General features: G+C 49.4%; 1 protein-coding gene across 1 annotated transcript in view; it reads right to left on the bottom strand.

The window, feature by feature from the left end:
* Positions 1 to 22,582, bottom strand: part of AGPAT5 (1-acylglycerol-3-phosphate O-acyltransferase 5) — a 1,254,587-nt gene that overhangs the window by 324,360 nt on the left and 907,645 nt on the right. Inside the window, exon 6 of the mRNA XM_069606103.1 lies at positions 1,645 to 1,806. Within this exon, the coding sequence (XP_069462204.1) occupies positions 1,645 to 1,806 (162 nt within the window). The remainder of the gene's footprint in view (positions 1 to 1,644; positions 1,807 to 22,582) is intronic.

The raw sequence follows: 22,582 nt of genomic DNA, 5'->3' as shown, positions 1-22,582 counted from the left end.
CCAATCATACATTTCAATCTCAGTATTGAAAGTACTGGGGCATCCATGGATCCCCAACTTGACAAAGTTTAATGACGCAAACAGATAGTTCCATGTCCAAAATTAACAAATGCTCAGCCTCCAGGTTAAACTCTAAGCTAAACAAAAAAATATTCTAATTCTTGGCCAATAAGCGAGTTCATAAATTCTGATCTAAAAAGTTCATCCCGAATCTTAAATTTAAAAAAAAGAAAGGTTTTACTGGAAAGTCTTTTCCAGGGTTTTATTCAGAGCCTGGAATCTCTGTTGGTTTTCCTGCTTTCAGGCTCCTCTAGACCTCTCCCAGGTCTCTGCCCTACCTTTATATTGCATTGTAGCCCCTGTATGCGCCAGTTTGCACTGGCCTTGTGGTCATGTCTCCTTGTTGCACTGCTGGATTACTCTCCAAACCTTTGATATTTCAATTGAGCAGATAGGTCTCTTCTAGACTTTAGGGTTCAAGGTAGGTCTTACAAAGACCTCAGGGTTTCAGCATTCACAGATCAGGTCACTTGTTTACCACCACTAACCTGGTTCTCAGCATCCACAGGTGTAGGTATCACCATGAACAGATTTCATAGCAGTTAATGCTTTAGATCTCACCACAACTTGGTATCAGCATTCCGAGATTTGGTCCTTCCTAGACCTCAGACCGCTTCGCACCTTCATATAGGGTCCAGGTAGTATGCAATTTCTTCAGCAAAGTTAGCACCTTGTGCCAACTGGCAGACTACCTGCTCCATTAGGAAATCGTGGGGAAAAATCCGTCCTGTTTCAGGTTTCCAGTGGAGTCTACTCAGCTGCCCTTTGCACTGGACTTGCCCAGTGGGCTTCATTTATTGGGTTGGCCATTGGGATTGATTGGGGCAGTTAACATGGTCTCTCAGGGTTTAGGGTTGGTGTTTGTTTAGTATCTTCCAAAGGCTTTTTGAATCTGTGGTATCGATCCTCTCTGCCGATTATCGGATTTCTCTCACTGGAATTTCCAAGGCTGCACAGTGATTGATGGTGCCACCACCTTGAATTATTGTTCCTTGCGCTTCATGGCTTTGCAGTGTTCTGTATCTAATAAGAAACTCGCCTGCAGTGTCTCACTCTCACTGCACTGCGCATGGTCACCCGATTTCTTCTGCCGGCACAGCGGGCAAGTTCAAGGACACGGTTTTGGAACATCCTTGAACTTTGTATATTTAGATTTGAATGCAGAGTGCTGTTCGACGCCTTTTCTGTGATGGCATTTGCTCGGCTAATGCATTGCTTAAAGGGACAACTAGTCATTTATTTTTTGTGATCACAAACCTCTTGTAAAATAAAAATGAACTAAAGAAAAACTCACATGTAATGGAAGGCGTTTACATAGACCTGAGCCCGAAATTAACACCTGCAACTAGCCATTGTCGAATGATACTTCACTATTGGCAAGTAAGAAATGGTCTGTTGTGTGCATATAAAGAACTGGAATTCATGACACAGGCCTATGACTTATTCCTAGCTGGTAGTTTGCAACATGAAATTGTTACCCCTAGGGATACATTATCTCCATTTGTATGAATGATTTACAGATGTCTGTTTAGACAGTGACTTTAATGTATGTACTCAATCGCAACAAAGAAATTACAATCTTACCAGTCATCGATGGTGCTTCTTTTCTATGCCCCTCTGGGTTCACTGTACCTTCATATGCTACAGTGACATCATAGATTGCAGCTAGGTAATCCTGCATGGCATCAACAGCAACATGGGTAGCCTTCACACGAGGTGTTAGTACATGCTTCAGCACCGCAAGCCCTGAATAAGAAGAAAAAAGAAATATAATCATATATCATATGATATATGGCATTTATAACACGCCTATACACAAGTGTTTCAAGGCGCGACGAGGCAAGGGAGGGGGAACAAGGGGAAGACAGACAGCGATCTTTACTAGGCCAGGTGTCATTAGGATCGTGCACGTGCATGGGAATGGGGAAATGGAAAATGGAAAAGTGCGTGGGGGAAGTGAGAGGGGAAAGTGCAGTACATGGGATAGTAGAATAAATAAGATACATAAAAACGGCCAGCTGGTGGCAAGTGCAAGGTAAGTGCAGACAAAGTGCTGGTAGGGGGACTGTAGGGATACAGAAACAGTCCCCAGGTGCAGGGGTTGCCAGGGAGGCAGTGCAGGTGTGCAACTGGTGGGGCCTGGGCCCGAGATCAGAAAGGGTGGCCAAGTAACCAGTGCAGTTTCAGCCAGGAATTCAGCAGGGGAGAGGGGGAGAGAAAGCAGAAGCAAAGAGGAAGGTTTTGAGGTGCTTCCGGAACCGGAGATGGTTCTCAAGTTTCAAGGAGGCAGGAAGGCTGCTCCATAGGGAGGCCCCTGCCAAAGAGAGAGATCTACCACCAACTTGTTGCTTGGAGAAGCGACTGACCCTGATGGAGTTGGAGGTGGATGAGCGAAGAGCTCGAGAAGGAAGGTATTTAGGAAGAGTTGAAGGTATTGCGGCCCCAGGCCACAGAAGACCTTGTGGACAATGCAGAGGGTTTTGAACTTAATCCTCGCAGCCACTGGGAGGCAGTGCAGATATTTCAGTCCTGGAAAGATACGATCCCTGGGGTTGAGGCCAAGGACAAGTCTCACAGTCCTGTTCCGAGTTGCAGAGGGCAGAGAGTAGAGTATTTTAACACAGCAAACGAGAAAATGAAAATAAATGCAAAATCAATTACATCTCATGTATTATGTTTTCTGGACGAGATTCTCTTGCAGCACTACATTTCTAAAATGTCTTCAAAGGGTTATTGCACTCTCAATATTCCTTACTACCCGAGCAAGGGCTTAGAAGCATTAGACTTGCCTTTCACACTGTGGGGCCGAAAATCAATAAGCACGGCAGAGTTAGCATTTTAAATCATTTTAGCTCTGACGCATAGCTGGCACTTCATGGTCAGATCTACGAGGGAAGCAAAGCTGCTTAGCACTCTGATGGCATTTAAGAACTGGTATGCCAGCACTTGGGCTGTATCCAAACAGTCCAGGGAATGTCAATTCCATGTCCCATTAGACTGATGTGTTCTAAAGTTACCAGGTTGCATAGGTGGGACAAAAGGTTTCTTAAATTATATTTCTTTCAGCCTTTTCATAGGTGTGGCATGATAATATGCTTGCAGTCAATTAATGCAGGTTATAGTATTTATTTATTTTTATTTGTAACACACTGGCAGACACGCCCGGAGGCATAATAGTGCACCCCGTGAACAGACAAACAGAAACAAGTAGTTTACCGCAAAGAAACAGACGGCAGAGGGGATACATTCAGCGTCAGGGGGCACAGGGTCAAACGATAGGTGAGCGTTTATTCAAAAGGATGTGTTTTCAATCTACACTTAAAAAGTTGCACATTAATGCATGGCCACACATCTAGCGGAAGCATATTCCACAGCCGAGGTGCAGCGTGAGGAAAAGATCTACACTCCACATAGGCTAAGGGGGTAATTAATAGAATCCAGCGCACAAGTGGCATACGCGGCTGGCGCACATGGTGCGCGCCCGACAGCTGCGTGCGCTAAAATCCATTTCCGCACACAGCGTATTAATCGATTTTAACATCCAAACCCAGCCGTAGCGCAGAGTGGCGCAGCGACCCTGCAGCAGCGTCAGTTACGCCCCCAACCCCTCCCCGTGCGCCATGCACAGCGCACAAATCCCATACATGGCGCACAGGCCCCCAACCACGAAAACACCTGTAAAACTCCCCGTGCACCTCTCCGAATACATGTACACCCCGGCGCGGGGAGTTTCACAGGCGATTGGCCCTGTGCCAGCGGGGTATGTGTATTACTGGGGTTCGCGGGAAGTTCCACACGCGATTGGCCCTGTGCGAGCAGGGTATGTGTATTACCGGGGTTCGCGGGACCTTTCACACGCGATTGGCCCAGTGCGAGCGGGGTACGTGTATTTCTGGGGTGCGCGGGAAGTTTCACATGCGATTGCGCTGTCAGAGCGGGATACGTGTATACAGTGTGGTGCGCGGGGAGTCACGTGAATTGGCAGTGTGGGTCCTCCCAGGTGTCCCCTCTACCCCCTCCACGGCCCCTGCAGGCAGCCCACAACACAGGAGACTACCTTGCACCCCTGGTCATGTCCCGCAGGCAGCCCATCCACCGTGGGCATGCCCCCCAGCCAAGCCACATGTCACGTTGCAATATGATCACCAACTCATGTCCCCCAGCACCCCCACCCCCCCCCCCCAGCAGTGAGGGGCACCTGCCAGCAGGCACCCACTCATGTCCCCCTGCACCCCCACCCCCCAGCAGTGAGGGGAACCTGCCAGCAGGCCCCCACTCATGTCCCCCCCTACATGAAATAAAGATGCACAATCATGGCCCACTTCTACACCAAAATACCATAGCACGCCACCCCATTCTTGAGACGCAATGATTTCCCAATCCACCCCACACTGACATGCCTATCTCAAGACACAAACCAAAAGTCAACTATGTACATCAACACATGTCCGTCACACACACACACTGGTTGGCATTGATTGTGTAAACCCACATTTTCACATGCATTAACCCAATGAGCGAATCTCACACATGGAACTAAAAAATACATTTTCATAATGTACAAAAATAAAGCAATGAAATGAAAGCAGAACAAAATAGCAAACATGAAATGAAAAGCATGTGCAAAAGATGAGTAAATGAAAAGTATAACCAATCCAAAGAAATCCGAAAGAAAAATAGTCCAAACTCTCCCTCCACCAACGCAAATCCAAAGGAAACGTAGAAAGAAATATCCATTGATCCATGGTGAAAACAAAATAAAAAGTTCATAATAATCCATTGTCCAACTATGTACAATCCATTGTCAAGGGTCCATGAGCCCAACGAAAGAAATGAAACCTACCTAAGAAACTACCTAATAAAAAAAACTATGTACAAATGTGTGTGGCATAGTTCATTCACCACAAATCAAAGGAAAAGGAAAAGGAAACCTAAATCTAAAAACTATTTACAATGGCAGCGGACTAGTCTGACGGTTCACTTCCCGATTTCCTGGGTTAGGGCATCATCGAACTCCTGCTCGATGTCCCGGAGGCGGTCCTCTTCCATGCCCCAAGGGTTCGCAGGGACGATGACATGTGGACCTCCAACTCCCTGCGAATTGCCTCGAGGCACTCGGCCCGCCTCAGAGCCCTCCGCATGGAGTTCTCCGCCCCGACCATTGTGAGCCGTGCCTCTTCCGCCCGCTGCCGCTCGGCATCTATGGCCTGGCCCAACCGCTGCCACACGGACGACACTTCCAATCCTGGGTCCTCCTGCCCTCTGGCCGATGCCTGCCCCTCCGATGTTGAAGGCCCCGAGCCATCATGGCTCCCACCTTGTTGCTGCTGTGCCTGTGCCTGTGCCCTGGCTCTTGCTGCCTGCACGTCCTCCTCTGGCTGGGGGTGCAGTTGTTGAGGTGGCCACCCCTGCTGGACGTCCGACTCCCGACTGTGGCAGGGATGTGTCCTCCACCAGCCTGGCCGCAGGGTCAGAGGCAGCTCCACAGGGTACCCAGGTGATACATGGGTGGGAAGATGGCATGGAGGACGATTGGCGCATAGGGGGTTCAGGTGAGGAGGGGGGTCGGAACAAGGTCCAGCAAACGGAGGAATCCGGCCCTGGTGACCCGTCCCAGTAGGTCAACGCGGTCAACGAGGCATTCGAGATGACGTGTAGTGTCCTCACGAAAACACTGCAGGTCACCTCGCATGCCCCGTTGACGCAACGCCATCCCACTCAGGACAGACTCAACCCGGTCCCGGATAGCCACGTCCGCAGGGAGAGGAAGGCCGGTTGTTGTAAGCGGATCCACTCCCTGAAAACGGATCTGAATGTAGGCATCCCTGCTGGAGCAGGATGATGCAGTCACAGGATCAGGGATAGGATTACACACAGACACCTCCGCGGCGGCCTGTGGTGCCTCCAGTCCCTGCCTCTGCACTGCACCACTAGCACCAGTTGAATCCCCACCTCCAGACCCTGTGTCTGTCCCTTCCACGGCCTCCTCCTCCACCAAACCCCCCACCAACCTGGATGACTCCTCACTCCCTGACGAGATGACAACCTGGGAGGGGAGCCGGGCCTTGCATCTCCGGCTGGCGGTGCGATCCCTGCCGCCTTGCTCCACAGCACCCTCTCCACCCTCTTCATCAGTTGACGCTGCAGATAGGGAGAGATAGGACACAGGCATCAGGGCACTGTACAATGGACTGATACACACATGACAGTTGCACATGAGGGGCAGTGTCAAACTTCAGACATGGCATCACAATCCCCAACACACATGTCATTTCAACTCACACACATGAGCAATTCCACAGCAATATCGCACCAGGCAGCACCATCCATAAACATACAACAGCATGAGCAGCCGAAGGTGAGCCTGACATCCCATGAAACAGAGGGAGTGCACTAGACATGCACACACGCCACCACACTTACATGCATGTGTACATCTCCACCAACTGTCGCAGTGATGAGATCGCCATCCATGTCACATCTGGCATTCAGCCTTGTACATATCAGTGTCACATGCATCCATGTTGCATCACAGTTGCACACTTGTCAAATACACACACACATGCACATGTACACAGTGCAGATCCATGCAGCTGGAACCAACTTCCATGTGTGACACCACAACCATGCCAACTTACATACACAGTAATTCAAACGTGTGCTCCCACATCTGCATTTGGCCTGCATGCTTACCCACACATACACCATCCATGTGTCTCACACATGAGAGGACTTGCATGTGTCAGCTTCACGCCCCTGTACATACACATCCATTCATGGCCCTACAAAAACACATGTGCAATCTGCACACTACTGGCACACAACGACACGCACAGCGTCCAATCAGTATGCATGTACACTTACCGCTCGACTCCAGACGGGTCTGCCTGTCAAGGACCTGGACGTGGAGCGCTGGGCATATGCGTTCCAGGACCCTCATTTGGTGGCCGGACAGGTGGCCCCGGCACCCCCTGGCATACGCTGCCTTCAAGAGGCGCCGGGCCTTGTCGAGAGTCCTGGACTTGAATCCTCCCAGCGCTTCTTGATATGTTTGATGTCACGGACTGCCACCCCCTCCTCGTTGATGGCAGTCACAATGTCCATCCAGATACTGGTCCGTCCTTCATAGTCGGCGCGAGAACTTCCAAAGAGGGCATCATACTGCCCCAGGACTTGCTCTATCAGGACACCAACTTCCCTGGCACTGAAGCTGGTGGCCCTCTGCCTCTCTGGCTGGAGGTTGCCAGTGGTGCCAGATGGTGGTGTGCCCAACATGGCAACCCCAGAGGCAGGTGTGGGTGGGCAACTGGGTCCTGGGGCTGGGTTGTGGAGTGATGGTATCCCAGTCGGGAGTCTTCAGTTCCAGCAGGGGTGGTCACAAGAACTGCACCCCTGCAGATGGATGATGTGCAGGCAGCAAATAGCAGGGCACGTGGGCAGCAGGCAGGCAGCAGCAGATGGCAGGTGGGAGCGTGCTCGGGGATCTGGGGGGCAGCAATTCGGCCTTTTGGGCAGGAGCGTGGTCTTCTGTGTGTTGTTGCGTGGCCAGCTCGATACGGAGTGATTTGGCACGTGAAAATCTTGCATGTCTGCGTGTAATTCGAGGAAAGGCCCTTAGCGCATAAGCGCGTCTGTGACGTTACGGGCGCAGGCGTTTTCCCCGTGACGTGGGCATGGTGGTCAGGGCGCGTGAAAAAATTGCACGTCCAAGTGTCAGCTCGTGTAATTGGAGGAAAGGGCCTTAGCGCGTACACGCCTAAGTGACGTTGTACGTGTGGGCCGGTTTAAAAGGAACGTGTAGGACCCCATTCCCTTGCACGTGCTTTTCGTGGAGAGCGAGTGGGTGAATTCTGTACTTCTTGTCGGTTCACACGCGATTACTTCACAGCGTTTCAAGTTCGTACTCCCTGTTACCTCCGACAGCGTTCATTTTTTTTGTTGGGCCTGTTCCCTCAAACAGCGTTCACTTCTTCTTTTGTTCTGTCTCCTGAGACAGCGTACAATTCTTCTTTTGGCGGGGGTGTTGTCAACGCGCACATGTGCGTCTTTTTCACGTTCTTTTTCCAGGCAGACTGAGTCGCGCACGTATTTACCAACTGTGCTTGACAAGTGTGTCACTTATCCCTTCCGAGGTCATTATAGGCTGCGTGTAACACGCGTATGCTTATTTTTTGTGCTTCTGGGTGCCACAGCGTAGTTCGGGTTCATTTTTCCATGCATGTGGTCTACGAGGGGTTGCGTGCATGTTAATTTTTGTTTTTGGGGTGCCTGTGCGTTGCGTGACCCGTCATCTTCCCCCAGGGGTCACAGACAGCCTTGCTAGAGCACAAGGGTACGAATTCCATCTCGTACCCTACCCCTTTCACCCCCAATTGCCCAGGGCAATTGTTTACTGCTACTCCCATACGCACAACAACATCAGTGCCATGGTTAGGAGGCGACCAAGCAGTAAGGGAGGCAAAGGTGGCCGACCTCCAAAAGGTGGGCATGGTGGGCACGGTAGGGGACATGGCCAGGATTTGCAAGGTGCCCCTAGACCTCCATGTGTGGAGGAGCAATCAGGGACACCCATGCCCCCTCCATGGTTGTGAGAAACGTAGCTGACACCATCCCAGCTCAGCCCTTGTTGGACCAGCCCATTGTGGCACCTGAACCGGCACAGGATGACTCCCAGGCTGACTTCCAGTTCAGCAAGTCTACACCACGTGTGGCGGTGCAAGTTGGTGTCACCAGGCCACGTGGATCTGGGGCAGCTACGTCATCTGTTGCCCCAAGTCGGCAGGGTGGGGAGGCTGCAGGGGCAGCTGCAGCTCGATCCACCCCAGCTCTGAGTCTCCCAGCTGGGACAGTGTCGGTCCCGGTCCATCAAACAGACGTTGCCCCTGCCAACATCACCCTGCAGACAATGCCTGCATCAAGACCTAAGGTCATTGTGCATTCGCACACTCCTAGTACCCAGTCCACCGGCTGTTCTGCCCCTACTGACCAGAGCGGCGTAAGCCACTCAGGATCCGCACCACCTTTGAAAAAGAGGAAGAAGGGTGCTCTGGCACTACAGGCCGAGACCCCAGACATGACTACACACTCTGGCACGTCAAGGAAGCCTAGCTTTAATGACGCCGAACTTGATGCACTAGTGGCCTATGTGTCGGCACATAGCCGCGAAATGGTGGTGACTGCAGGGTGCAAGAACGCACCTGGTCAACGTAAGGCACACTGGCAGACCATCACGGACATCATTAGTGCCCTTGGATTTGTGAAGCGCTCAGCTGATTGCTACAAGCGGTGGAATGACCTGAAACCCAGAGCAAAGAACAAGCTGGCCTCAAATCATGCTTCTACTCTGGTGACTGGCAGTGGATCTCCACAAGAGGACAACCAACTCACTGAACATGAGTCTGTTGCTGGAACCTTCGTCACAGAGGAACAGATCCAAGGCGTGGGAGACCTACCAGATTACGACGCATTGTCCGGTGAGTGCCCATGCATGTGTGTGCAATCCATGTGTATGTTGTGTGGGTGACAGGTTCTGATTGAGTGCCAGGTGAGGGTGTATGCACCCGAGTGGTATGGGGCACCCATGTGCTTCCTCCAAAACATTCACCGGCCTTGGATTTGGGTATGACAGTATCCCTTCTGCCCACAGTAGCCATTTAGTGCCACATTACTGTAGTTGCCCTTGAACTGTCATCTTGCAACAACATTGTTCAGAATTTTTCAGTGTTCATTCAGGCTGATTGTTTCAATTCTCACACTTTTGCAACGCATTTTTCAGCCCTATTGTCACATATGTGACATACTTCTGTCATTGATTACACCCCACATTGGCCCACATTTGTTACTTTGTTATGTGAATGATTAGACGATTCAGGCTGATTGAGTATTGGCCTGCTCACATTGATTTTTGGTGCCTGTTTGTATGTGGTACATGATAGTTGTTTCCTGTCAAGTTTAATTGACCAACCATTGATGTGTACATCTGCCTGCAATCACTGTATTCTTGTACACTGGATGTGTTGCAGTGAGTGGCACATGCGTATTTTGTTACACTATGTAGCATTTTTCATCTCATCATGTCCATCTCACATGGATGGCTGACAGTACTCATTCACTGACATATGGCTGTACTTGTCAAATGTACCACGGCTATGCTACATGTCATCTGTGTGCTGGCATGTGTCATGTATGTGTATTGGACATGTCACTCACAGGCTACTGTGTGACGCCAGTGCTACCCAGCATGCAGCAAATGTATTGCTTTTACATCTTGGTGTCATCAGTGTCTGCTTTTTGCCTTCCCTTCCAACTAAGTGACAGTGCATGCATGCCAGGGTTATAGTCATGTGGGACATGTGTAAATCATGTACTGGATCTCTGGTTTGTCAGGCCTATGTGTGTGCTATGGTGCTAATGCCGGTTTCCATTTTTAGTCTTTCATGTTTTTGCAGGTGATGACGCACTTGATGCTGTTGAGGTTGAGGAGATGGTGCAGACCCAGGAGGAATCTCAGGCATGACCGGGCACCAGTGGGGGGCGTGGTGTGGTGGTGGGTGAAAACCCAAACTTACTGCAGACCATACTGTCCAGGGGTGTCTCTGGGTGCACCTCCCAGACCTCTATTCAGGTGCTGAATCTGATGAGACTTATGTACCGTCGCAAGTGAGTGTTTCAGGCAGGGATTCTGTTCTGTCCAACCCACCTGCACCAGGGGTAGAACCCTCTATGGGGATGTCAGTGTTGGCAAGTCCGCCTTTGGCGGTGACAGATGCAGGGTCACACTCCACAACATCTGATCCTGTTCCTGGGCCAGGAGATCAGAGGGGGAATGCAGTCCTGCAGCCTCAGGCAGTGCCAGCACATCAAGGTGCAGATCGCCTTGCCCCGAACAGGCAAGGTGCCCGCCGACGCGGTGGCCGTACGCCACCAGGCAATACTGTAAGGGAAAACTCCATGTACGGTATGGCAACCCAACAAGCAGCATCAGTTGAAGTGATGGCTCAGGCAATGGAGAGGGTGGCCACTTCCATTATCCCTCCTGAAAGGCAGATGGAGCAACAGCAGGCAACAGACTCCATTTGCCAGTCACACAGGGAAGACATGTTGGCGTCCAACAGGGACCGACGGGCGGCACTGGAGACTCTGAGGGAAGCCATTTCTATAGAGTACAGGGCCACAGGGAAGCCCTGAGGGTAGAACTCCATAACCTCAGGTAGACTTGTTGAACTCGAGGTTTCCACAAATTTGAGGACAGAACAGCAGCTGGAGCGGCTCACACATTCGCTCTCAGCTGAGCTAGAGGCAACTTGGGAGGAGATCCGGGCATCACGGGAGGCCATGCGTGCAGAAATGCAGGCAACCATTCAGGTACTGCATGGGGATCTCCGTACTATCGTCCTCCAGAACGAGACCTTCCACACCCGCATGCTTGCTGCCATGGAGGACCATACCAGGGCTTTGCGTGGGCTGCCTACCATAGCACCACCACCACCTCCTGATGGAGCAGCAGAGGGTGATGAAAGCGACAGCAGCATTTCTCCCACAGTAGCGTAGCCGTGCAGGCCATGAGCCCATGGAGGTGTTTTTTTTTTTCGCAACATACACACAGGTGGGTGTTGGTGTGCACCCTGTCCTCGGACCTCCTGGGTTCCCCCCCTCCCTGGCCCCCACATGGCCATTTTTGATTATTTTTTTTTTACAGTGTGTTGCCTTGTGTGGCTCCCGTGGGCATCCACTGTGTATTCCGGCTGGGCACCTGCAGGCTTGTCCTGTGTTTGGGTTAGATGCTTGGGTTCCTGACGCACACGCCCCTCCTGCTTCCCGTTTCCATGGGCTTGCAAAGGGTGTGACCAAGTGACAGTGACTTACACCGTGACATTGGGCTCACATGAGCTGTGTGGGCAGTCTGTAGTCATAACTGTGTGGACATCCCTAGTGGGGTTTGTTTTTGTATTGAACACTGCATGGTGTATTGATATGTGCTTGTGCATCCATGTCTTCCTCCTTATCCGCAGGTACCTTCTTCATGTCTTCACAAGGCCTTCTCCTTTGCAGATGCAGTTCATGTTGTATGCAGTACTTGACACATTTGCCTGACAGCAACACTCTGGAGTTGGAAGGGGTCGATGTGCTGGTTTATTGAGGTTGTATGACTTACATTACTTTGAGTTTGTACTGTCATATTTTTGCAATGTTTCATACTGTGTTGCTGTATTGTGTTGCTGGTATGTATTTCGTCATGTGTGCTGTTTGTTATTGATTACTGGGAGCATATTGTCTGTGGCCTGTTTCCATTTGGGACAGTGCACTTTGTGACACTTGTGCCATGTGTTGTGCATTCCTTTGTTTGCTTTCACATTGCAAGCCATGCCATGGTGTGTTGGGTGGCGGAGATGGGGAGGGGTTGGGTGACATGGCGCTATTTTCATGTTGTATTTTGCAAGTGGGTAGTCATCCATGCAGTATAAATGTTTGTCTTTTTGTGACACAGCATTGGTTGTCTTTGGGTAGGTAGGGATGCACACAATGTAACACTTCCAGGTGACCAATCTCAGGCTGTTATGCTTGTGACAGTTGACTATCCCTTATGTCATCATCAGTGATTGTCAGCTGGTATGTGCCAGGGCTGTGTGCACTCCACAGGGGTATGATTTTAGGTGAAGTAATTAGCCACTAGCTGCGTACGGGCTGCCTCACCATGTGCCGTTCCCATCCAATGCGCAGCGGGCGTGCATGTGGTTGGGGATATGGGGGCACCACCATGTCCACCGGCAGGCCCCGGTGTGTTGCAACGTTGTGCAGGACACATGCTGCCACTATGATCCTGCACACTACTGGGGGCGCGTATAGCAGCTGCCCACCAGAGCGGTCAAGGGAGCAAAAGCGTGACTTGAGCACTCCGAATGTGTGCTTCACTATGCCCCAGGTTGCAATATGGGCTGTGTTGCATCTTACCTCGGGTGGTGTGGTGGGGTGGGGTTCCGAATCGGCGTCATGTGGGTGCTCAGAGGGTAGGCACTGTCCCCTGGGGAGGTGATGATGGGTATCATTAGTGGTGTTGTGACATTACTCAGTATCTGACATGCATGCATGTGCAGGGGCATTTATACTCACCAAGCAGCCATGTATCGCCATGTCGCCCAGCTTCTAGGTCCCGGCTTAGGGTTGACATACTGTAAATAAAACTGTCATGGGTGGACCCTGGATAGTTGGCATATACTGAGGTGATGATTCCCTTGGCATCACATACTACCTGCACGTTGATGGAATGCCAGTGCTTGCGGTTTCTGTAGATGTGCTCAGTTGCCCTGGGAGGATGTAGGGCCACAGGGGTGCAGTCAATGGCACGTAGCACTTTGGGGAAGTGTGCCACCCTGTAAAAATCCTTGACGACAGCCTGCCTTTCTGCAGGTGTTCTGGGCAGGTATATGTGCCTGCGGACTGATGGGCGTGCAGTCATGATGGCCAACACCTGGTGCAGGCAGCGTGGCCTGTGACACCCCCCCCACAATGGCACACGTCCACTGAAATGAACCAGTGGCCAAGAAGTGCAGTACATTGAGCACCTTTTCCAAGGGGCTCAGTGCTTGGGAGCACAGGGTGGGTGATGTGAGGTCATCCTCCCACTCACTCACCAGGTCATCAGGCATCCCAAAAAGGCTGGTTCTGGGTGTAAAAATTCTGGCCCCGACTATCCTCCTCCTCCTGCGGTATCCCACGACCACTGCTGCGACGAACAGTATATTCATTTTAGCGTCTGAGCTTGTTTGTTGTTTGTGCGCACTTTTATGTTGCGCAGGTCCACGTACGCCTGCTTCCTGCTGGCGTACGTGTTCCCGGATTAGCACGTCTTTTTTGGCACACGCGTTAGCCCCGTTTGATTCCATGAATACGTGTTGTAGGCACACATGTGGGCGTTCCGCGCATTTGCCTCCTGTACATCCCCCGTGACGCCCACATTTTCACGCGTTGTTCCCCATTCCGCATGTTACGCCTACTTTTGTTGTGTGCGCTGCGCTATGTACGCTTTCGATGTGCGCATAGCGCACGCTGTTTGGAGACGTGTGCGCCAGCGTGTGCCACGCAGGATTTTAGCACACATCCATGGATTTACACGCGCACAGACTTCCATGAATCGCTGTGTGCAGGTTTTTCTGCGATTTTCGCACTTGCGCTGCGATTCGCACGCTTTCGCGGAAATTTTCAGCGCACATTAATTCCATGAATCGGCCTGTAAATGTGCACTTGGTGTTTCCAAGAGGCTACTAGCGTTAGACCCAAGAACTCTACGTGCTGGTAGGCCTTGAGATACGACTAGCCAAGTATCTTGGAGCTTGCCCCGACAGGCAGTTATGCATAAATCACATCACCCGGAAAATGATCTGACTGTGAATGGGGAGCCAGTGTAAAGCTCTCTGAGCCAATGTAACATGGTCTATTCTTTGAAGTCTTGCCACAATATGCACATCCTTATTTTGAATAACCTGCAGCCAAGTCAAATCTTGCTTAGAAAACCTAACAGCGGACTTCAACAATAATCGATCTTAGCAGCAATGACGGTGCGGGCTACTGTGGCACAATTTTCTGAGGACAAGAATGGCCTGTGCCAACAGTATGAGATGATAGCATGTGCTTGACAAAAAGAAATTCACCTGACTTTTCATATTCAATTGCTGAGGCAGGACCACCCCGAGTGTCTTAACCTTGTTCTGGGTATGAATCACACAATCTGCAATTTTAAATGATGTATAGTCAGAAGAGAGTTTATTTGGGTACGTTGACATACCCAGAATAAAAAGCTCAGTCTTTGAGTTGTTTAGTGCTAGCTTATTTACTTGCATCCACCCCTGAAAGATTTGATATATAGGAGGTAAGAGCGGTGGCATCACGTGCATAATTGCCGGTCAGAGGTACAAAACACAATTTCGTCCGCTTAGTTTGTGTACACCACACCAAATCTGTCTAGTTATTCAAACAGCGGAATCAAAATAATATTAAAGGGGGTCTTGCCACGCATGAGCCCTGCGGGACCCCACATAACCGGAGAACTCCTCAGCCTGGATATTCGCAGAAAAAACCCTGGCCCTACGATGCACAAGAAAAGATTTAACCTATTCAATCGCTGACTCGGAGAAGTGTGCAGATATCTGTTGTCTCTCTGCCAACACAGTGATCAACAAGATGAAACACGGCAGAGCGATCTAACAGCATAAGCATTGTGGTGTCACCTTCTCGCATAGATTGCATTATGTTGGGTTTAAGCTCAAATAGGGTAGATTCAGTACTGTGGGCTTTTCTAAAGCCGGATTGTTTAGCCCCCAAAATATCATGAGTTGCCAGAAAGGCTTCAATCTGTACATGAGCCACCTTATCAAAAATCTTCCACAGATGTGGCATGTTTGTAATGGGCCGGTAGTTGACTGCAATACCAGGATCAAGCGATGGCTTCTTGATGAGAGGAGAAATCCATGCTTGCTTTATATTTTTGGGGACAACATTTTCCCTAAACGAGGCATTGAGGAACTTGGTGATCACGGGTACCAGATGAGAAGCGCAAGCCTTAACAGTGATTATTGGACAAACATCACCTCTACAATTTGTAGGCTTAAGTTTACCCAAGATCTAAGCTAGATATTGCTCAGAAGTATGCTTAAAGGTAAACTCTGGAAAGGGCTAAGGGGCTGCCCGTTATGTATTACTCATGTTATGTATGTGTAACTAGACAGAATTAGATGAACATCTAAAGGCAAAAAGTAAAACCAGAAAATGATTGCATTTACTAGATCGCTCAGAAGTCAAGCTCAACAAACTAGAACAACACAAAAAGGTGATGAAGAACATTATCTATTTCATGGGAGGATATCCATCACAGATAACCTCTGGGTCCCCAAAGGATGCCTACAGAGGCACTTGATGCTGCTTGTATCACACACCTTCCGGCAAGAACATATTATTGCCTCTTGCCTTGGCAGATACCACATTATCAGCAGGAATCACCCAATCCACTGCTAAATTGCTTGTCAGACTGATGTTATTCTCATCTACAAGCCAGGGGTCCAACTCCTCTCTGGATCTCCAACACTTTACAGGGAATAGGGTATGACCCACAGCTTGCTATTAACAACTCCTTGCTCTTCATGGGAATCACAGGATTTTTCTAGTTCCTGGACCATAGACCACAGTAAGCTAATAGTAATGTCCTTCTTTTCAATTATCCCTAGTCCTCAATAGTTTTGGGGCTATGGGTCCCAGCATGTTGGTTGCTGTACATGTCTCACGCTACCTGCATCCTCTGAAGTAATGCATAATAGCACTCAGCAATCTCTGCTGCCTCAGTTTCACCTCTGCTCAAGAGGTTTCTGCTGCAATTGCCTAGGCCACAGTCCCAATTCCCAACTCCCTCACTCTCTGGATTTCTTGGCTTCATTTCATATTCTATAGCCTGTCTAATTATGCCTATTAACAAAGAGAAATGGTTGGACAGTGCTCCTATATTGTGGAGGATTTCTGGTTTGCTTGCATCCCGCCTCTCTGCTCTGCTATTCTCCTTTCCTCATACCCCTCATGGGTGTCTGGTTCTCCACCTCTCGATGCTTCTTAATTGCTATATAGGCTCTGGGGCCATCAGCAGTAGGCTTAAATAGGGTCACTGCTGTAGTAATGAGATAGAATAGTCATGGCCAGCGAGCAGCTCAGCAGCTCCATTTCCCGTTGTGATGATTTTAATCTATGGAATATAGCTGAATTTCGAACAAAGTATTATTTTATGGAGAACTGTCCCAGATTTAAAACCCCACCATGACAATTCCATCCCACAATTTTATTTAAAATAATAAAATAAGAAATTAAATGTGGTCTGACTTTCAATGCTGGTGAAGTCACCCACAACATTCACATACATACTTCAGACTTAGCGGGCTCAGAGAAAAGGAATCCAGCATACTGGGGAAAGGAAGGTCCAGAAAGCAGCAGAGATTGGGGAAGAAGTGGAGACTAGTAATGGGTAGGAGGAAAGTGACTAAGTAGTCAAGAAGGGGACCAGCCGTGCAAAGGTGGGAGACTAAGGATTGAATTGGGGAATCATAACTAATAATGGAAGTGCCCAAAGGGGAGGGGAAATTGGGAGACTTGAAGAGGGCCACAACAGGGTGAAGGAGATAAGAATTAACAGCTATTGAAAGAAACTATTGATGAGGGATGATCTAGAAAAGACAGGCTGTTGAGGAAAGTGAAGCAAAGGGGGCAGAGGATGTACTGAAGGAATTGAAGAAGCAGACAAACCTCAGGAACCTGTGGCAAGGGGCGAAACTTGTGGGCCGCCAATCAAGTTCATTCAGGCTAGAGTGGGGGAATACCAACCCGGCAGTAACACTTGAACCAGGAGGAAGCAATAAGAAGCCTTTTGAAATGTAGTGTCCCCTGTCCCAAAGTCTTCCTGTGGTGAACAACATCAGAAGATAAAATGAAGCAAGAACATAGCAATAAGCCCTGGGAACAAGAGGTGGGGCCCATTGATTTCCAAGACTACACTTCAACTGTGGGACTCGCAGAGCGAGGGCGTATATGAAAAGGACTCTGGCTAGCTCCATCTACAGAGTTTTTGAGCTTATAATTATTACATTCCGGGGAGGAAGAAAATCGTAATAGGAACTGATGTACATGTCCGCTGTGAGACAAAGGGGTATTGTTCATTTTTGTGGGGGTGTTGGGGACATTCAGGAGACTGTGATTGGATAGTTTCCCAATAATGCAGCGTTGTTTGCTGGAGTGGAGATTATTGCCTGGCTGTGTACTCTGGGTATTGTGGTAGGTACAAAATTGGAGAATGACACAGAGGCATGATTCACTCAAGTTGTTTTCCTACTTTGAGTTTACAAAGAGCTAATCTTTCCCAAAACCAATGGTTCTAAACTCTGCTCTATACAACAGAAAGCCAAAAAGGGTGGTTGTCAGGGTATCAGGTTGGCAACATAAATGTAGTCCTCTTTCTGCAATACTACTAGAACCTTGGTTCTGACCACACCACTAACAAAGGAAAACGCCAATCTAAGACATACTCTGGGCCTTATATGCACAGTCCCAAACATATACTGAGTGTCCTTTTAGTCACTTTCCCTTACCACACAGGTTTATCGAAGGTCTTTCTCCTTTCTCCCTTCTACTCCAGGAGTCTTTCAGGCTCTCTATTTTGCCTAGATTCTCATCCCAGACCAGGGTGTATCTTTCTCCCACACAGTGTGGTTTGTCTCAGTCTCTTTCTCTCCACTCTGGGGTTGCCCGTTTCCACTTTTCCCACTCTGGGACCTCTTGCTCATATCCCCACTTTGGGGCATGTCTCACTCTCGATTCCCATTCTGGGGTTTCTCCTTGCCATCCCCGACCTTGGGGTCTCCATTTATCCTCCCTGCCTTGGGGCTTCTTGGTTCTGACCCACTTTGGAGTCTATTGGTACTCTTTCTACCTTGGGGATTGTCTCCATGGGGGCTTTTGGTATTCAGTCTCCCCCTTGGAGCTTCTTGGCTCTCTCCATGCATGGGGTCATCTTGGAATTCTCCCTGCCTTAGGGCTTCTTGCTTCTCTCCCCGCCTTCAGGCCTTTTGGTACTAGCCCCGCCTCGGGGTCTCTTTGTGCTCACCCCATCTTAGGGTTTCTCAACTCTCAGCACACCTTGGGGTCTCTATGGACTCACCACGCCTTGGAGTTTTTCAGTATTCTCCTTGCTGTGTCTTAAACGCCTTCCTCCACATTCCCCAGAGCCACCACATACCTTCATCTTCTGAGCAATGCACCCCGGGAATGTTGGTGAGTCCATCCGACGCGGTGCCCCTTATGTGACTTGCCGATTCGGTTCCGCTTCAGACGCGCCTGTCTATCTTTTCCCACAGACTTCTGGATGGATTATGGTGGTGGCTTACCAGCACAACGTCTCTCACCTTTCGGGAGGTACTAGCTCTCCTCCGGTCGTCCGGGCCAGGCCCTAATGGCTCCTCACTCAGCAGAAGCTGCAAACTCTACATGGCACTGACCGCCTGTGTAAGCACCAGCTCTGGCGTTCTCTCCCCGATCTTGCCACACCTCCCACAAGGCTCTCGTCATCTCCATGGTCTTCTCCTTCTCACTTCTTCTGATAGGCTCTTTATCTCATGCTCCTCAAGGGGGCTAGACTATACACTGGTCTGCAGTACCAGGAGAGGATTGTGGAGAACGGAGGTCAGAAACCAAACCACCCATTATAAAAGGAATCTTTAGAGTATTATACATTTCACATAGCCAACAAAGGTATTAGGGTTTGGGGGAAGGAATTACTATATTTACCTTTCTGAGTAATTCCTGTCCTCTAAAGAGGAGCCTGGGGGAGAGGGAGGATCGCCCCAGTGGGATTCCACTTGCCCTGTCCCCTAGGGTGTATTAAGCATTGCAGGCTCACCTCCCTAGTCTCAAAGGGGGTGGCTCCCCCTTAGGGAGAGGGTACAAAAACTGCAGATTCATCACATTATTGTTATGGAGAAATGTGTGCTTTTTTTGCTGTCAGGACAGAACTATGATTGTTGCTGAAGTCCTTCAGGATCTCATAATTAGTTTGGACCAGCACTGTTCCCGTCCTCCACATCGTTACATTGTTGGATAGGTTAAAAGCTATTTTTGAAAAAAATGAATAAACGTACATCGTGTTCATGCAGCTGTCATTTCGGGATAGTTGTCTGCAGCAAGGGATCAAGACACCCAGTCAGCTGTGTGTCTGGGTGAAGAAACCACTGAGAATGTGGTCAAGTGCTCTTTGTGAAATTGACACATATCCGGGGGTATACATGTCAAGTTGTAAGCTACTAGCCAGGCCTAAAAAGCCACTCAGCACCTCAATTATCCACATACACACAATAGACTATTTCTCACTCAGTTATTTTTCACTGCACAATAGCTAGTGCGACTGTACAATTACTTCCCTGGATATCAATATACTTGCAACATTTTAGACTTTACTTATTGTCGAATATGCAAACTCAAGTGTGCAATAGCACTTTGGAGCGTTCTAAGCGCAGAATGGAATTACCATATTAAATGATCTCAGACCCAAATACCAGACAGACTCAAAGAATATGGCAAAAAAACGACTTTCTTACTGACTCAAAGTAGGGAAACCTGGCGAACAACAGATTGCAGCGCACACCCTCTAAGATACATTTGGATTACACAAAGGCTTTATACCTCGATGTGCGTCAGCTATGATGTCATCCTACGTGGCAAATAATAAACCAAGACAGAGAGATTGATTAGGGGAACATATAAACCTATAGCTTATTCAGGTGTTCGTAACATAATTGGCTGTCCCTCATCTAGTAGGCATGCCTTGAACTTCCCTCCAACTAAAGATAATAGCAGAATAACAGCAGCGGATTGATCCCTGCAACAATGTATGGAACCATTCCATAGGCCCTCATGATTGGTTGGCATTCTCTCCAAACCATGGACATTCGACTCGTTAATAGCACGTAAGCAAAGCCCAGGTGCAAGGAACAACATCAGACAACTGCCCACTTGGCCTATTAGCCTACCATCCCTCATCAGTTAGGCCCTCAGTCAAGGCTTCTTTGTAGAAGACCTTGCTGGATGTTCTCTTCTCTGAAACTTTAAAGGGAGTTAAGGTACATTGCTATCTACGTCTGGGGCTTCTGAATAGGCCTTGTTTCCTGGTCTTGCACCACGTGAGGAGACCATAATTCTGTCCATTTTGCCCTTCTATTTAGTGCTATTTGATTCAATTATGCTGGGTGTCATGACTCTCTTCGACCTCTGGAGACATGGTTACTCAGTCTTGCATACGCTTTCTGCATCTTAAATTGTATAATACTTGACATTCGCAAATGCTCAATCCTTTGCTTAATCTAAGAGAAATAAGTTGTGCGTACATGGCCTATCCTTTGACTCCCTTTGTACCTTGGTCATCAGGCATCCCAAAAAGGCTGGTTCTGGGTGTAAAAATTCTGGCCCCGACTATCCTCCTCCTCCTGCGGTATCCCACGACCACTGCTGCGACGAACAGTATATTCATTTTAGCGTCTGAGCTTGTTTGTTGTTTGTGCGCACTTTTATGTTGCGCAGGTCCACGTACGCCTGCTTCCTGCTGGCGTACGTGTTCCCGGATTAGCACGTCTTTTTTGGCACACGCGTTAGCCCCGTTTGATTCCATGAATACGTGTTGTAGGCACACATGTGGGCGTTCCGCGCATTTGCCTCCTGTACATCCCCCGTGACGCCCACATTTTCACGCGTTGTTCCCCATTCCGCATGTTACGCCTACTTTTGTTGTGTGCGCTGCGCTATGTACGCTTTCGATGTGCGCATAGCGCACGCTGTTTGGAGACGTGTGCGCCAGCGTGTGCCACGCAGGATTTTAGCACACATCCATGGATTTACACGCGCACAGACTTCCATGAATCGCTGTGTGCAGGTTTTTCTGCGATTTTCGCACTTGCGCTGCGATTCGCACGCTTTCGCGGAAATTTTCAGCGCACATTAATTCCATGAATCGGCCTGTAAATGTGCACTTGGTGTTTCCAAGAGGCTACTAGCGTTAGACCCAAGACCTCTACGTGCTGGTAGGCCTTGAGATACCACTAGCCAAGTATCTTGGAGCTTGCCCCGACAGGCAGTTATGCATAAATCACCTTGGAATTCTCCCTGCCTTAGGGCTTCTTGCTTCTCTCCCCGCCTTCAGGCCTTTTGGTACTAGCCCCGCCTCGGGGTCTCTTTGTGCTCACCCCATCTTAGGGTTTCTCAACTCTCAGCACACCTTGGGGTCTCTATGGACTCACCACGCCTTGGAGTTTTTCAGTATTCTCCTTGCTGTGTCTTAAACGCCTTCCTCCACATTCCCCAGAGCCACCACATACCTTCATCTTCTGAGCAATGCACCCCGGGAATGTTGGTGAGTCCATCCGACGCGGTGCCCCTTATGTGACTTGCCGATTCGGTTCCGCTTCAGACGCGCCTGTCTATCTTTTCCCACAGACTTCTGGATGGATTATGGTGGTGGCTTACCAGCACAACGTCTCTCACCTTTCGGGAGGTACTAGCTCTCCTCCGGTCGTCCGGGCCAGGCCCTAATGGCTCCTCACTCAGCAGAAGCTGCAAACTCTACATGGCACTGACCGCCTGTGTAAGCACCAGCTCTGGCGTTCTCTCCCCGATCTTGCCACACCTCCCACAAGGCTCTCGTCATCTCCATGGTCTTCTCCTTCTCACTTCTTCTGATAGGCTCTTTATCTCATGCTCCTCAAGGGGGCTAGACTATACACTGGTCTGCAGTACCAGGAGAGGATTGTGGAGAACGGAGGTCAGAAACCAAAGCACCCATTATAAAAGGAATCTTTAGAGTATTATACATTTCACATAGCCAACAAAGGTATTAGGGTTTGGGGGAAGGAATTACTATATTTACCTTTCTGAGTAATTCCTGTCCTCTAAAGAGGAGCCTGGGGGAGAGGGAGGATCGCCCCAGTGGGATTCCACTTGCCCTGTCCCCTAG

The sequence above is a fragment of the Ambystoma mexicanum genome, chromosome 4p (genome assembly GCF_040938575.1).
Source record: "Ambystoma mexicanum isolate Mex_15411 chromosome 4p, UKY_AmexF1_1, whole genome shotgun sequence".
Lineage (NCBI taxonomy): Eukaryota > Metazoa > Chordata > Amphibia > Caudata > Ambystomatidae > Ambystoma > Ambystoma mexicanum.
Note: the sequence above shows the minus strand (reverse complement) of the source record. Positions and strands in the feature narration are given on the sequence as shown.